The sequence below is a fragment of the Lepidochelys kempii genome, chromosome 17 (assembly GCF_965140285.1).
Source record: "Lepidochelys kempii isolate rLepKem1 chromosome 17, rLepKem1.hap1, whole genome shotgun sequence".
NCBI classification, from domain to species: Eukaryota; Metazoa; Chordata; order Testudines; family Cheloniidae; genus Lepidochelys; species Lepidochelys kempii.
The window spans coordinates 9964267-9980625 of NC_136396.1; the positions used below are offsets into that span (position 1 = coordinate 9964267).

The 16359-nt window shown below is 43.8% G+C and overlaps 2 protein-coding genes across 4 annotated transcripts; one reads left to right on the top strand and one right to left on the bottom strand.

The window, feature by feature from the left end:
* Nucleotides 1–4659: 4659 nt before the first annotated feature.
* Nucleotides 4660–9154, top strand: TMEM97 (transmembrane protein 97). The gene is made up of 3 exons (XM_073315703.2): nucleotides 4660–4876; nucleotides 6758–6902; nucleotides 7737–9154. Exons 1-3 carry the CDS (start codon nucleotides 4754–4756, stop codon nucleotides 7985–7987), a joined length of 519 nt encoding a protein of 172 aa, XP_073171804.1. The 5' UTR covers nucleotides 4660–4753; the 3' UTR covers nucleotides 7988–9154.
* A 1605-nt stretch (nucleotides 9155–10759) lies between these two features.
* IFT20 (intraflagellar transport 20) lies at nucleotides 10760–16092 on the bottom strand. 3 transcript variants are annotated; one of them, XM_073315704.2, is made up of 5 exons: nucleotides 16002–16087; nucleotides 14325–14485; nucleotides 12952–13037; nucleotides 11388–11491; nucleotides 10760–11208 (listed from the first exon to the last, which is right to left on the bottom strand). In XM_073315704.2, the coding sequence occupies exons 2-5, from the start codon at nucleotides 14449–14451 to the stop codon at nucleotides 11127–11129; spliced, it is 399 nt and encodes a 132-aa protein (XP_073171805.1). In that variant the 5' UTR covers nucleotides 14452–14485; nucleotides 16002–16087; the 3' UTR covers nucleotides 10760–11126. The 3 variants fall into 3 exon arrangements, with proteins under 3 accessions (XP_073171805.1, XP_073171806.1, XP_073171807.1); XM_073315705.2 differs by having other exon boundaries at nucleotides 14325–14488; nucleotides 16002–16072; XM_073315706.2 differs by lacking the exons at nucleotides 10760–11208; nucleotides 11388–11491 and adding an exon at nucleotides 11943–12071 and having other exon boundaries at nucleotides 16002–16092.
* Between the last annotated feature and the right edge of the window lie 267 nt (nucleotides 16093–16359).

The window sequence follows — 16359 nt, forward strand, 5'->3', positions numbered from 1 at the left end:
CCTTTCATTTCCTGACTCATTCCACCTCCCCCAAAAAAGTTGGCTAGCTTTTCAGTTATTCTAAACTTGATTTAATGCTGTCTGAAATAGTTTAAAGTGAGAAGACTTTAAAGCATCTTGATTTGGAGGGGGTTGTTTAGTTGATTTACTTTTTATGAAGCATCCAGTTATTCTAATTATTTTTTGAACCTTATTGCAACGCTAGATCATGGATGAAGCTGAGAACCACAGGTTAACAGAAGATAAATAAGAAATTGGTTTACACTTAGATGGGCGGGAATAAAGATATGCACTCAAGGATGGTTGGTCCTACTTTCTTTTTTCTTTGTTTGCAGAATCCACGTAATTCTTTCAAAGTGAAAGCTTTAATGGATTTTCTAAACAACTAATGTACGTAGCCCAGTATTCAGCAGTGCTGCATTAACAAACCAGAATGGAAAGCAGTCCACACATTTCATGGTTATGAAACTTTCAAAGAATCAAGCAAGTAACTTAGATAGATACGGCTGCTAGAACCCATAAGAAATAGAATAGTCTTATAGATGGGGAAGGATGGTGTCATGGCCTGAATGTAAGACTAGGAGTCAGAAGATCTTGAGTTATGTTCCCCGCTCTGACATGGGCTTCCTCAGTGACTTCAGGCAATTCATGTAACCTCTCTGCCTCAATTTCTTCGTATTATGATGAGCTAAATTTCAACATCAAGTTGGTGGTGGTGGTCACATTTCTGTTTCATGTATGGATATCACTAAACTGGTGTCAGTTAATTTATTTGGTACGTCTTTTGTTTAGCCAGCACTACTCACTCAATTCTGCTTCAGCGTAGGTCTTCCGTTTTTCCTGAATCTGGTTATTTTAAATGCAGATATGAAATGGATTGCTGCTAGAACTGCTCTCTTCTTAAATACGTAGTGTTGTAAAGGGTTTACTTCATAATGTTATGAATCGTAATGTTCACACTGTGCATCAGTACAAAGCCTGTTGGAGCTAATTGCCAGAGCTTCCAGTGTGGGTCTCCTCAATAAACACACAAGGAACAAAATCGTGTTGAGATCTATATCATCTATGTATCTATATCTGCACTGGCCCAAATGTGGGACAGGCACCCTGAGGAATGAGTATGCACACACAAGGGCAAGAGTTTTTAAATGTGTGATGACTTTAACATTTTCTGTAGCCTCAGTTTCTTGGTTCTGTACATAAATTACAATTAAATGAGAGCAGCATCAGGTGCTGTATCTGTGGGACAAAGATAGTAATTCTAGGACTAAAATGCGGAGCATTTAATATATAATTAGCCATTCTGCATAGATCTTACTCTGACTACTAATTAAAAATGGGAATTTGTATTGAAATACCTCTTTGCATCCAGTAAGGCTAAAATTTAGCTTACCCGTTGACCTTGATTTTGAATTTTCTGGGCTGCATTTTAAGCAGTTTAAATTCCTGTTGTACAAGGGATTAAACAATGTTGTCACTACTGATCTATAAGCTTTTGGACTTTAGCTCATGCTAAATTTGCGCTGATTAGATTTGCACTGATAATGGGTGCAGAATTAACAAATGGGAAAAATAATTTTAAAACAACTGTCTTTTAGTTACCACAAAGATGCTACTTGACAAATACACTGCATAGGATGCAAAAAGAAAAGGAGTACTTGTGGCACCTTAGAGACTAACCAATTTATTCGAGCATAAGCTTTAGCTCACGAAAGCTTATGCTCAAATAAATTGGTTAGTCTCTAAGGTGCCACAAGTACTCCTTTTCTTTTTGCGAATACAGACTAACACGGCTGTTACTCTGAAAACTGCATAGGATGGTTTCCTGAGGGCAAGAAGGGAGAAAACAAGGGCAGGAAAAGATGCAAAAATGGACATAAATATTGGAAGCACTATGCTCACAATACACAGACAACCAGCAGGTACTTTGGTTGAAAGCAAGCCTATGGCAGAGAATAGTATTGAAGAGACAAGATCAACTGTGTAGGAGTCGATTACTAGTATCCACCGCCTAATGGATCATGAAATATCATTGGCTGGCTGCATACTGATTGGCTTAGAGAACAAAGCTATTCTCTTCTTCAGCCAATGATAAGCTCGTCCACAAAACTAGTTTTCAAAAAGAAACTACATTTCTGAACTGGCTTTTTGAATTAACTGCTGAGGTTTTTTAGGGGCTGGCCCATAACCATTTTGTATAATTTACTACGTTGTGATTTAGTCATTATTTCTACATGTACTAGTTGCATTATATTGGCTTATTGGCTAATCCAGTAGGTTTAGTAGGTTCTGGGTATGTATTTGCAAATTACACATAAGTGTATATTTTTCATAGCTTGCTTTTCATAGCCTGGAAAAGAGATGACTAAGGTGTGATGTGATAGAAGTCTATAAAATCATGAAAATGTGGAGAAAGTGAATTACCCAGTCACATAACACAAGAACCAGCGGTTAGCCAATGAAATTTATAGGCAACAGGTTTAAAACAAACAAAAGGAAGTATTTCTTCACACGATGCACAGTCAACCTGTGGAACTCATTGCCAGGGGATGTTATGAAAGCAAAACTACAACTGGTTTCAAAAAAGAATTGGGTAAGTTCTTGGAGAATAGGTCTATCAATGACTATTAGCCAAGATAGTCATGGATGCAACCCCATGCTCTGGGTGTCCTAAGCCTCTAACTGTCAGAAACTGGGAGTGGATGACAGGGGGTGGATAACTCAATAATTGCCATGTTCTGCTTATTCCCTCTAAAGCACCTGGCATTGGCCAGTCGGAAGACAGGATACTTGGCTAGATGGACCGTTAGTCTGACCCAGTTTTGCCGTTCTTATATAATGACTGCACTTTCTTTATTTGCATCAACAACTTGGCTTAATTTGAATGTTTGAGTTCAACTGCATTTAAATCTCCAACACCATTAAAGAATTTAGTCTTCTGAGGTGGAGATGGGCTGGGATCTTCCCAAACTGAGACAGCAGCTTGAATACACAAGCAGAGACTAAAATTGACATATAATGCTTATTGCTTGGTCTTCAGTGCCCCTGACCAGGTATGAACCTCTCTCTCCACACACAGGAGGACCCGGTCCCTTGCATTAACGAATGTTGTGTGTGGGAGACTATACAGTACACTTGGTCATAAGTTACAATTAGGTTAGTATTGATTATAAATCAGACAGCACTAGAATGAAATCTTGGTCCTATTGACCTCACTGGAGCCAGTATTTCACCCTATATGAGCCTGATCCTTAGTTGATGTAAATCAGTATAGTTCCATGAAGACATACCAGCAAAAGAGGACATGGTCCAATGTAGCATTTGAACAGGGAGAAAATGTTTAAAATTTAGACCCCCTAAAAGTTAAGGGCTTTCCAGTAGAAATATTGGCACAACTTCAGGTAGACAACGCCACCAGAGCATAAAGCAAGTGTGTCCAAATCTAGTATCCCATTTGAACTGCCAACAGGATTTGAATTTTCAATAAATATTAAAACCAGTTGTTCAATCCATTGTGTAGAGACTTTCCCAGTCTTACTCCCTTACACTTTATATTTCTTGTAGTAGTAGAATATCTTAAGATCCTTGAAACGCACCTGTTCTTCAATTCTCTGTTTATATGATAACTCTTTGCTGTCAGCTGTCACTTCCTTGTGAAAAGCCTGTATCTGGCACCGGTGTCGATCAGGTAGTATTTCTATTCTGGAAAGCTTTGTTTCCTATCTGTATTAAGGGAAGATGTGTACAACCACTGCACAATAATAACCTGATACATAAACTGGATCTTTAAGTAGTCAGTTTCCAGTTCAGGAAGGGAATAAGCCTGGCTCAGTGATTTGAAGTAAACCTATTAATAGGTTTAAAAAAGCTCACTTATGTTTGAGACAGGAACACAACCTGCTACTGGGAAGTGCGTCAGTACTAACACAGAAACTCCTGCTTCATCTAGCGTGAGGGTTGAGATCTTCAGAGTACTCTTGGGACATTTAGCCACATTCTCCCCTCTTACTCCTGGGATCTTGCCAAAGCCCGTCAGCCTGCTGAAAATTTGTATCCAGGAGGAAGTTAACTAATGGGACAGCCAGAAAGCGTTAGCTTTGTTAGTGATTGGACTCGGCCGGGGGCCTGGTAAAAGTAAAGAAATGAACATGAGCAAGAGTATACGAGCATCTTCTCGAAACGACTTGTGATTCTTCCGCTGACCAGAAATTCTTCTCTGCTGGGTGCTTTTGAAAATCTCACCCCTAAGCTACTTCACTGCACAGGTCCCATTGAAAGTCAGTGGTACTTATTCTCCTGAGTCCCTTTTGGGAATCCATAATAGTGTAAATGTGCACACAGAGGACTTCTGACCCCCTGCTTCAAAGGCAACCTACTAAATCCTGTGCTGGGTGGCGGGACGAGGCCTTGAATACAATCTAATTTGTTGAGCCGAGCTCTAAAGAGCGAACCCATGCTTTCTTTTTTTCCTCACCAAGCTATGAAAACGGTTTTAAGCCTTTAAAATAGGTTGTAACGCAAATCTAGTAAGGCCGCCTCCTGTTGAGTCGAATGGAATCTTCCTTCAGGGAAGGCACCAACCGCAGAGGTGTTTTGCCTTCAGCCAGATGGGTAGCCCTTTAAATTGTGAGTTGTCCCAGCAGGAAACCAAGCCTCCTGAGAGTGCAGCCAATGGGAGCAGGAGAAAGCTGTGGCCTGTTGTGTCTGTTGCTTACCAGCTGACTTCCTGCTGCTGCACTGCCCCAGGGAAGGGATGGCTGCTGTTACTGGCTTGCTGGAGTGGGTTTTTGCCCTGTACTTCCTCACTCACATTCCCATCACTTTACTGATAGACCTGCAAGCGCTTGTACCTGGGGCTGGCATCCACCCGCAGAGTGTAAGTAGCTGCCAGGACTCTCTCAACGACATGGTGATTTGTGTGTGTTTGCAGCTCAGTGCAAAATCAGTCGGGACTGTCTGAGACAAGGGTTTGGGGGAGAATTGATTCTGTGCAAAGGGTTTGAATAGCAATGACTTTGTGCCTAGCAGTTGGCTTGAAAACCCTGATCTTTGAGAAAAGGCTCAGCTCTCCTTCTGCAGTGTTAATGAGTCAAATTCACTAGAAGAAAAGGAGGACTAGTGGCACCTTAGAGACTCACCAATTTATTTGAGCATAAGCTTTCGTGAGCTACAGCTAATTTTACAGCCCTACGATGAGTCAGTTTTTTGCAATACCACTTAGCTTTTACATAGTATTAAGTATGAATATGGATAGTATGTCTTTTGCCAAGCTCATTAGTCTGGGGTCACTAGGATAAATTTCACTTGGATTAGTTCACGAGGGCACAAATCAACTGGCTTCCAAAATTGTTCAAAGGATCAAATGAAATCTGTGCAAGCTTCCTCTGCCAATTAGATCTACACAGTAAGTCAGACAAAAGCAAAAAACCTCCTTGCTAAAATCTCTCCTACTTTTATCTTCCCAGCATGCTAAGCTATTGCAGAAGTCTAACCTAACCAGCCTAGAAATACCTGAATATCTGCTTGACAGGAGATTTCTTTTGCATATGGAAAGCACTATGTGTTTGTCTTGTCTTTTTAAAAGCCGAATACAGTCTGAAAGAGAGACTGGAAGAGTTCAGGGCACAGTACAGTTGTTCATTGAGTGACTTATGCAACACTGACCTCATGATTTTGTTTTCTGTGCAAAACCCCACCATGAATGTGAGAGAGGCAGAGATAACTGGTTCCCAAAATATGACCAATCGAGGTACAATGCGAGTTATTTATAGATCTTCATTTTTTGTCACCAGGGTTTGATCTGTATGATAGAAAACTGTAAATATAATCTGTATCCAGCAATATTAGACGGGGACTTGAGGTCATTAGCTCAGGCAGTTTAACTGTTGATTATTACTTGAATGAATCAGGAGGCTTCTTCTATTTTAGAAGCCATATTTAAATTAAAAATTAACTAGCAAATCTCAATAGACTTTCAACCAAAGGCCACCTAACGAAACCACATTTTACATTTATTTGTCTGTCATTCAGACTAATTTGACATTTAGCTCATTGCACTGTCAGCTTGGACAAAAACCTTTTTAGAGGACTGTTTAAACACCATGGGCCAGCTGTATGAAGGTATTTAGATGCCTAAAGATGCAGATAGGGGCCTAGTGGGAATTACAAAAGCACCTAAGTGAATTAGGCATTGAACTCCTCTTGTTTATAGTGCCTAGGAACCCAGTGGTCGACTAGGGGTGCTGTACAAACATAGTCACTTTTGTAAATTCCACTAGGCACCTGTCTGCCTCTTGGAGGGCCTAAATACCATTGTAAATCTGGCCCCACGTGTCCTCACAGTGGCAGGGCCAAGAAGAGTGGAATTCTAGGATCTTTCCTCTCTCCACGAAACCTGGCTTGCTCCCTACGTGTAAAAAGGGATCCGGAGTGGTCTGTGGCTGCTCACGTCTGAAGCACCAGGCTCTGTGTAAGGTTGTAATAACCCCGAGAACATGTGGAATAAAATGCCGCAGAGTCGAATGTCTGCGTACAGAGCGTTTTCGCCACTTCGAGAGGCTTTTGCAGCGTAATTCCCATTAAGACTAATAGCTGCACAGCGGAAGCCTTGTGTGTCAAGATGAGACTGTATCTTTAAAAAGGTTTTGTGCGCTGTAATGATGGCTCCATTTAATGGGTCACGTAAAATGCCTTGTTGTTTCTCATTGCAGCTAACGCTAAGCGTGTTAAACTGTTGTGTTTTTTTTTTTTTCTTAAGCTGACGGAGTTGTTAAAATGGTACGCAGTTACCTTTAAAGATCCCATGATGCTGGAGCCCCCTGCATGGTTTAAGTCGTTTGTATATTGTGAAGCCTTCTTACAAATGCCTTTCTTTCCCATTGCAGCGTATGCATTCTTAAAAGGTTGGTACAGAAAGAATGAAAGAACAATATTGGGCATGCAGTCTTGTTGCAGATATTAATTTTAAGGGGTAGAGAAAGCTTGTTCTGTACATTTAAGCCATTACAAATGCATCAAGTGGGGGGGGGGTTCCTGTTTTTTCACTAGGAGTTTTGATTCAGTAAGGAGTGCGGGATAGAGCCTGTAGGAAAATAATTAAAATAAAAACAGGAAAAATTATTCTTTCGCTGATGCTTGTCAAGCCTGGCACAATACACTTCATTCCCACAACTTTATCTTAAACCAGAAATCCTAGGTTTCTAGGTAATGGGGCCCAGTGCGGAGAAAACAGCCCTGTTAGGACATGGGGCTTTTATTCCAGGCTCTGCCACGTGCTTCTTGTATGACCTTGGACGAGTCGCTTAACCCCTGTAAAATGGGTATAAGGATACTCTGCATCTACGTGATACCTGGTGGCCGACCTAAAAATATAATTCTTGAATCAAGTCTGCATGTTGGTCTTTTTTTGATGATGAAAATATTTTATCAGCTTGCTTTGAAGAGATGTCGCAGGACTCCTATCTGCATCCTGTCTTTCTAAGCTTCCAGTTGGCATGCCTTGCATTGCCACTCTTCCACCTAATAAAAACAGATTAGTTTTCCTGCTACTATATACTCTTTGCAATTGAGGCTCGTACAGTCTGGGTTAATTTTCTGTTGATACTTAACTCTCTTATAGCAGTTTTCATGAGTAGATCTCAACATGCTTTCACCCTCTTTAGTGTATTTATCCTAAGGCTGTTGAATGCTGCCCTCTTATTTCAAACAAATATTATACTTTTCTGCCTCGAATACAGGTGGCTGCAAATGGATACGGACTCCAGCAATTATCTACTCCAGTCATGTCGCTACAACTGTATTTCCTATCCTTGCACATATCCTGTTTCACGATTTCTCCGCGTCCAAGCATCAGGGTCCAGAGACACAGCAGGAACGCCTTGCTCTCTTAGCCATCTATGTGCCATATTTGCTGATTCCAGTTCTGATCCTATTTACCATGTTGTACAGCCCCCAATACAACCAGGTGGAGAAAAGGAAAAAGAACTAGTGGGGAATCGAAACAGCCTAAACATCTAGCCCCATCTGTTCTCTGAATTTAGTCCGTCCAGGTCCTGTGGGATAAGTGCCCATCTAGTGCAGTCTGCTGCCCCAATTCACACCGGTATGAGTCCCAAATAATGAGTCCCCATTGAATTGGCTGGAAGTCCCTGCTCTTCCCAAAACAAGTAGCCATTCCCCCTGCTGCTGTGGCTAGAGGGACCTAACTTCTCTGGGGCTGGCAAACAGGTGTTTTTCATCAGTGCGAACAAAACAAAGAAGTAAAGCCTTTGACGTACAATACTGAAACGAGAGCATTGCCCTTGTGTTCTGCCTCCCTTTCAGCTGCTCTCCTCTCATGGTAAATATACCTGTGTGAGAAACCACGGATCCCCTGTCTGTTTAAAAATAAGACACACCAGAGGCTGCATAATTGTGCAGTGTTATGACTTAATTAACTACAGGCAGCTGGAGAGCAGAGAGAGTTTGTGAGGGAGGAGGGTGTTATTCTGTATCCTTTTTATTAGACATAAAAACAGGGTCTGGTTCTGCCCTCAGATACATATGCACGCTCCCATTGGCTTAGGTATGGCAGGGGGAAGAAACTGGCCCATGAAAGTTAAGAGGCTGATGGAATATATGTTAATGCAACCACATCACCTAGTTGTGTAAGTCTTAAGATTTCATAACTTTGAACTTGTGAGCCAAAACTCTTGCCACTTTGTTATGTATGTTTGATTTTGTGCCTGGCCACGTTGAATCCAAGCCCTCAAGCACCCCCTTATATACCATTGCCTACCGTCTGGAATGACACTATGATCCTTTTTTAAAGAGTCTGCATGTGCCAGCTCCATTTTTGATTATGGACTCGAATCACCAGTTCGAGTAGATTTCAAGACCTGCCTGATTTCTGAATGCTAAAATGTAACTTACTTTGACATACATCTGCTTTTTTGTATAGCACCTTTCTTCCCAAAGGGCCCTAAAGTCTTTTCCTAATTGTGTGTGAGCAGGGATCATTTCACCCGCTTCTGACCTGCAGCATCCCTCCCAGCAGTCCTGGGTTTTGTGGGGCTAGCCTGCTTTGACCCCAAGCCCATCTCAGTTGAAGTGAACATTTCCCCCATTCAGGACTGCCTGGGGAGGGGCAGGTTTCAGAGTAACAGCCGTGTTTGTCTGTATTCGCAAAAAGAAAAGGAGGACTTGTGGCACCTTAGAGACTAACCAATTTATTTGAGCATAAGCTTTTGTGAGCTACAGCTCACTTCATCAGTTTGCCCTGGGCCCCCCATTTGAGAGGGCCCCCAAACCTAGTGGTGGTGTGACCTGGTGCAGGGCATTGCAGCGTGACTTAGGTTTGGCCTGTCCCCCACCTTTCATTTCCATCTACGGAGGGGCAGATGGGCCAAACCTGAGTGGCACTGCATCCTCCTTTTCGCCACTTGAAATGCTGAGGTAAGCTGCAGCCGCACCTGGGATGAAATGCACAAATGCAGCCTAGTTTGACACAGACTGACAAGCGGGCTGGTCTTCTGTTCCAAATCTCTTCCAAAAGGTTGAGCATTAGCCTCGAAATGGTGGTAACATCAGTTGTTCATGACGTCAAGGACTATTCTGTCAGCCACGTGCCAGGGTCTAAATTACAAAGGCCGACAGTTTCATGCCTGGTTGCCTAAAGGTAGGTGTACAACTCCACATCTAAGCACTTAATAAGCAGCCTGACTTCCGTGTCGGGTGCTGAGCACCTGCAACTTCTGTTGACCCTAACACAGAGGTGGGCAAGCTACGGCCCGTGGGACCATCCTGCCCGTCCCCTGAGTTCCCGGCCAGAGAGGCTAGCGCCTGGCCCGTCCCCTCCCCTGCAGCCTCAGCGTGATGTGATGCCAATGCTCTGGCCCACTGCTCCTGCCGGGCAGGGCAGGGCCATGGTGTGGCTGCAAGCTTCTGCCACTCTGAGGGGCGTGGTAAGGAGGCGGAGAGTCGGATAAGGGGCAGAGGGGGAGTCAAGGGACAGGGTGCAGAGGATGGTTGAATGGAGTGGAGGTTCAGGGGCAGGGTGGTCAGGAGACAGGGAGCAGGGGGGTTGGATGGGTAGGGAGTTCTGAGGGGGGCAGTCATGGGGTGGGAAGTAGGTCGGGCCAGGCTGTTCGGGGAAGCACAGTTTTCCCTACCCCGTCCTCCATAAAGTTTCACAACTCGGATGTGGCCGTTGGGCCAAAAAGTTCACCCATCCCTGCCTTAACAGGATTTGTGGGTGCTCAGCTCTTCTGGAAATCAGGCCATTCTAACTCGTATCTAAATGTTGCTTTTGGAACCTAGCTTTAGGCATCCATTGTCTAAATCTGTTTACCGTTAACGTCTGCTCATGCCGCAAAGACTTCAGGCTGGCAGCTTAGAGCACTGTTAAAAATTCCCAGGAACCTGTTGTTCTGAATGTGAGTCTGTGAGCCTCAGGCATAATCTGTCTTGAATTCTGCTGTATGTTTTCCAGTTTGGGATTGTCATGGGTGGGTTCGGTTAGTCACAAACTTGCCTTTGTGTGTATTTTTTTTTTTTACTGGACAGCAATTCTCTTCTGTCAGTCCAAATATAAACAAGCTATTGGTCCTTCTTAATAATGTTGTATTTTGTGACTGTAGACATGAAAAGCTGTATTCGGTAAACTATTCATGTGACACTCCAGTGAACTAGTTAAATCTAAGGAAAATAGTCTCTTAATTATACAAATAACACGAGCAGCTGCTTCTTGGCAGGTCCAAAACAAATCTGAAAATAAAGCAACTTCTAAAAACAATAATTTATTTCCTGATCTCAGAAAGTATAGTAAACAAACAAACAAAGGAGCCATGTAATATAGCAACAGTAGTGTCCATTCGAAGATTAAATGAATTCAAACTACGGGGACCGTACAAATTTTTTAAAAACAAGAGACAGGTTAGAACTCTTCTTATTTACACATCTGTGGAAAACCCCTCCTTTCTGCCATTTTCATGTAAGTTCACAGAGTGACGTTAAACTCATTTTTTGTTTTGCCCTTACCCACGCTGCTTTGCTCACTGGTACACAATACAAAACTGCACATTTGAGAACCATCAGGATACTGGAAAGGTACAAGTTTGCCAAGTCCGCTGATGTTGGTCTTAAATCCTTTATTTCTGAAAAATGAATTGGTCAATGAATTCATTCTGGTCAGCTTCTATTTTACACAGGGTCTCATACTCTACTCGGTATCTGAAAGAGATAGAGAGAATGGTTACAACCTGTACTTAGAGTTTAAATATTGGGGCTGAATTTCTAGTCCACAAAACTAGTGATATTAATAAAGTTAGTAACATAACAAATGTGACTCTGTCCTTTTAAAATATTAAACCAAACTGCTGGTTGTGGCTTCATGTAACATCTTAGCTTACCTTTCCAACTGCATTTTCTTCTCGGTTATTAAAGCCTGAAGCTGCTGCTGCTGAGCCTCTCTTTGCTTCGCTATAGACTTTAGCAAGTTTCGGGCACCAATTGCCTATGGAAACAAGACTGGCTTTTAGTAACAGAGCTGTATCACCGTTTACCACTGTCATTTCTAACAAATTTTGTATAATTTCTAACAAGGGAACTTTCCAAGTCGTTTTAATAATTAGACTTCAGGAATATCGTATCTTTGTAGAGTTTCCCTTCAAATATTCACTACTCTGACCCAGGTTAGTAACCTGCACAAGGTCACAGGAGTGCCAAAGGCAAAGCCAGGTCTAGAAATATTACTTGACCACTGGATTGATTGGGGCAAGGGAGGGACAGGTAAGCTCAGAATTAACCATTAGTTCTGAACTTTTTCCAATATAAGTAAGTTTGTGGGACTTTTTTTTCTAAAAAAAAACACCAAATGTCCAAGCTTGTTTCTAGACTGACCTATAAAAAAGATCTTAGTGGTACGTATTTCTACATGTACATCAACAAGAACATTCACAAAAGTAAAAGCTCTTTGTTTTCTAATCAGCCGCTTCCTTCGGCCAGGTGCATTCGGTGATGGCACTGCCCATGGCGACACATCAAAAGCCGACGCTTAATGGCCCACGCACTCAATTTTGGCCCCACTGAATGAACTGGTGGAAGGAAAATACTGATTAGAAAGACAGAATCTGTTGTTTACATGCAAATATAATAAGCTGCAGGGCTGGGAAAAAACAAACACCTGGATGATATGACACTTTAATGAGCTTGCTTGTTTGTGTGCCACTGGCTAGTACTAGTCCTTTAAACCCTTGGTAACAGACAACTATGATAATCCAAAGACAGGTGTTAACTGCTCTACCACCGAAAAGATCCTTAAAACAATCTCAGGTTTCAGAGTAACAGCCGTGTTAGTCTGTATTTGCAAAAAGAAAGGGAGTACTTGTGGCACCTGAGACACTAACCAATTTATTTGAGCATAAGCTTTCGTGAGCTACAGCTCACTTCATCGGATGCATACTGTGGAAAGTATAGAAGATCAAATAAACTGGTTAGTCTCTAAGATTCCACAAGTACTCCTTTTCTTTTTGCGAATACAGACTAACACGGCTGTTACTCTGAAACCTATGATAATCAAGTTGGGCTATTATACTTGATTATCATACACATTAAGGAGAGTGATCACTTCAGATAAGCTATTACCAGCAGGAGAGTGGGGTGGGGGGAGAGAAAACCTTTTGTAGTGGTAAACACCTATTTTTTCATGCTTTGTGTGTATAAAAGATCTTCTACACTTTCCACAGTATGCATCCGATGAAGTGAGCTGTAGCTCACGAAAGCTTATGCTCAAATAAATTGGTTAGTCTCTTTAAGGTGCCACAAGTACTCCTTTTCTTTTTGCTAAAACAATCTGGATCATACAGATTGAATAAATAGCTAGATTGCTTAGATCGTACGGTAGGTAGGGCAGGGGCTGTCTGTGTATCGTAAAGGACAGAGCACTTCATGGGCCAATAATTAAATGTACAGTACCTTCATCTTCTCATTTTCAGCTGCTTTTGCTAGTTGATCAACAAGTTCTATTAAGCTACCCACTATTTTCTGAAACTCTGCAATTTCTGCAAAGGGAAAAGTGGTGCAATTTAAGCTAAAAGTATTCACCGAAAGGACACAAACATTCTTTTTCTATCGCATTTGCGTGCTTTTTAGCCTGGATTTCTTAATGTTTCATAGTCTTAACCCTTTTTAAAATCAATTGTATTCGGCATATGTTAAGTTTAGTAGCAATGAAGATCTTAAACTAAAGACGAAGAGGAAAATATAATGAAAGGCCATTAAGCATTGATGAGGTTCGGAGTTCTTGTCTCCTACTAGGACATCTAATCTTAGCCTGACTTGCCTATATTCTTATTGATTCAGATCTAAATTTAAAAAGAGATGCCTATACAAGGATAGGTGCCCTGACATACCAGAAAATCCCAGCAGCAAAAATAATCATTGCAAATAGAAACTCAGCCAGCCACCTACCAAAAAACCCTCCTTTCCTATATCGGAAAAAGTATTTATTACATGTGATGGAGACAGGAATTTTACAATAACAGCACATTTAATTATCAAAGTCTCTGCCTTCATTAGCTTATAACCAATGAGCACAGGTCAGACACTAAAATTCACAAGAAAGAAGTTAATCTAACACTGTAATAGCTTTTTTCCACCCGGTTAAAAATACTGTGTTGGCTGAGAGAAGACAATGCAATAGTCTCTGCATACTCGACTCACTGCCCGTACTGACTTGTCAGCTTCAGAAAACGTTTGGAAATTGTCAAAGGTTGCGTATGGGGGAAAATATCAATATTATCAGGCGTTTCATACATAGGGTTTATTGTGGGAAGCAGCTTGGCAGGCAGAAACTGAGCTCCAGGGCCGGTTTCCTTTACAGGGAACTACTGCTGAAGAGCATGGATAGAATCACAGGTTTGGAAGGGACCTCGAGGGGTCCTCTAGTCCAGTCCCCTGATGCTGTGTGTGTAACTGTTGTGAAAAGCCAGAAGTAACAAGCTATCTGCTTATCAATTAACAAAAACACTTCTAAAAACAAAAGCAGACCCTTGGCTTAGACTCCGTGAATGCATCCTTTCTTCTTCCACTGCTCTTACTCTTTACTGGGTGCCCGTTTTCAAACAAACAATCTGATGACAAAACTAACTGAGCTGAGCTAGGGATGGACGTATGGTATTGTATCAAAATTCCATCTGTGAATGGTAACTATTTCCAGTTTTGTCATTAGATTGACTCTTTTAAAGGTAGTAAAAGGCCACCCAGCAGCAAAAGCAGTATTTAGACCTGATATTTAGTATTGCTGAGAGCTTGACCTGGGCAGAGCCAATAAAAGGGAAAGAACTTACTGTCCACAAAAGCTTTGCATTCCTCTTTGAGTTCAATTGTTTGTTGTGCAACCTCAGGGTCCAAAATTCGTAGTTTATTCAGCTCATCAAAGTGAAGACTTGCATCTCCTAGAATGCCTTTGGCCATCTCTGTCTCGCTTCAGGATACAACGCAGAATAAGCTGCTTGCATATAAAGGGAGAAAGAAGTGAACAGCATGCAAATAAGAGCATTAAATTCACAGCAGCTACCCATGGAAACGATTCATGGGATTGTGGCCAGAGAGGTAAGTGAGGAAAAACATTATTATATGATTCAAGATGTCCCTTAAAACGACCCACACAAAGGTGCAGCAATTACTAGTCCCGTCCCCGCACGGCCCCGGGACTGGCTGAACCACAACTTATTATTTGTAACAAGTAAACAAGGGTCTGTTTAAAAAAAAAAAAAAAAACTTTCAGTTGTAAATTTCTCAGCCACTTTCAACTCATGCTCAGAGACTCCAGAGCCAGACAGAACCTTAAAAACACAAAGTTGTATAGGTCCATCCCAATGCCCAGGAAGAATTACAGTAAGATACTCTTCACTTGAGCCCCGGCAGCTGGTTGATTACAGGGGACATGGGGGAAACTGGACCATGATGCAATGAGAAACAGCAGCTGGGCCCTGGCTCTCCCAAAGCTGCTTCTCTCCCTGGAGTGGGAGTTTGAGCCAGGCCAACAATCAGCACTTAATCCATCCTTGTGCCACCTTATGACAAGAAGCTGATGTCTCAAGGGCTGGAAGTCTCTAGGATACGTGTGTGATGAATTGATCCCTGCATGGCAGAGGTTGAGACTCTGAGCAGAACCTGGTGCCTTTAGGAGTAGAGGAGCCATCACAAGTTGACAGAGCAAGGCCAAGAAATGTTCCTGAGTGCAATGCAGTAACTGAGAGCCTGCCAGGGGAATGCGCCCCAAGGCAGAACTTCACTTTCTAACTACCTCCACATGCCAGCTCACCTCCAGCCTTCCTCCTCAGGGGGCAGACCTCCTGCCCCAACATTAGACTTTCCAGGGAGGGTTGGGAATCTTGAAGAAAACATCAGAGGCAGTGCTCCCCCCCCCCCCCCGTCTCCACCAATGATTTTCTGCAATTCTCCCACCCTTGGTCTCACCCAGGTGCAGCTCCCGCCCCACAGCAATGATGATCAAGCTCCTGTCAACCCTGTGGTCTGCTGTGCCTAGGGCTGAGATGGCTGGTTGGGGGCTGACTGTCCCAGACCACGTTGAAGAGCAGCAGTGGGAGAACTGCAGAAAGCTCTTGGGGAAGATGCAGCCTTGGCGGGCCGCCTCCCATCCTGCTCCCCCCAACCCCAGCTCCTCAGGGAGCAGAAAGGAGGGGGGCTGTCGCAGAACAGGTTGGGACGGGGGGGGGCAGGTAGGTAGCGCAGGGGCATCAGGACTCCTGGCTTCTGTCCCCAGCTCCGCCAACGACCTGCTGCCTGACAGCTGCCAAGTCCCTGGAGCCGTGCCTCAGTTTCCCCTCTGTATCTGGGGAGGAAGCTGCTTCCCCACCTCCCGGGGCTGCTTCTGAGGCTGGCTGGGTCAGGGCTGGGGGAGGGCACAGACCAGGCTGTGGAGCGTCCTAACCCGTTGGAATTAGAACCCAGGCGTCCGGGAACACCTCCCCCCCCCCCCCCCGGCCGCTGGTATTTACCTGCCAGATTCCTGCGCCCTTCCCCCGCCGCGCTCCCCCCGCCCCCCACTGCGGCCTCTGGCTGCCACGGCGACTGCCCGGGTGTCCCCCCCGCTCCCCCTCGGAACGTACCATTCGGGGGGGGGGGGCGGTGCATCCTGGGAGCTGTAGGCCCCACAGGGGGACAGCACGTGGCACGGGGGCGGGGCGCGCTCCGGCCGCGGGGTTCGCGGGGCCCAGCCCGGGGCCTCCTCCTGCGCCCGGCTCTCGCCCCTGCCCCACCCGGCCCCGCGCTCCGGAGCGGGCCCCGCGCCCCGCGCGCGCTGTTCGGTGCCGGGTTTCGGCCCCCCGCGAGGGGCGGCTCCAGGCAGCGCTGGCG

What these genes read in the sequence shown, in the direction of transcription:
- TMEM97 (XM_073315703.2), top strand. Translation starts at nt 4,754, where the DNA reads ATGGCTGCTGTTACTGGCTTGCTGGAGTGGGTTTTTGCCCTGTACTTC. An exon ending in CTGGCATCCACCCGCAGAGT is followed by an intron (nt 4,877 to 6,757) that starts GTAAGTAGCTGC and finishes TTTTTTCTTAAG; the next exon opens with CTGACGGAGTTGTTAAAATG. An exon ending in AGCGTATGCATTCTTAAAAG is followed by an intron (nt 6,903 to 7,736) that starts GTTGGTACAGAA and finishes CCTCGAATACAG; the next exon opens with GTGGCTGCAAATGGATACGG.
- IFT20 (XM_073315704.2), bottom strand. Translation starts at nt 14,451, where the DNA reads ATGGCCAAAGGCATTCTAGGAGATGCAAGTCTTCACTTTGATGAGCTG. An exon ending in CTGAAAATGAGAAGATGAAG is followed by an intron (nt 11,492 to 12,951) that starts GTACTGTACATT and finishes TTGTTTCCATAG; the next exon opens with GCAATTGGTGCCCGAAACTT. An exon ending in AAGAAAATGCAGTTGGAAAG is followed by an intron (nt 11,209 to 11,387) that starts GTAAGCTAAGAT and finishes TATCTCTTTCAG; the next exon opens with ATACCGAGTAGAGTATGAGA.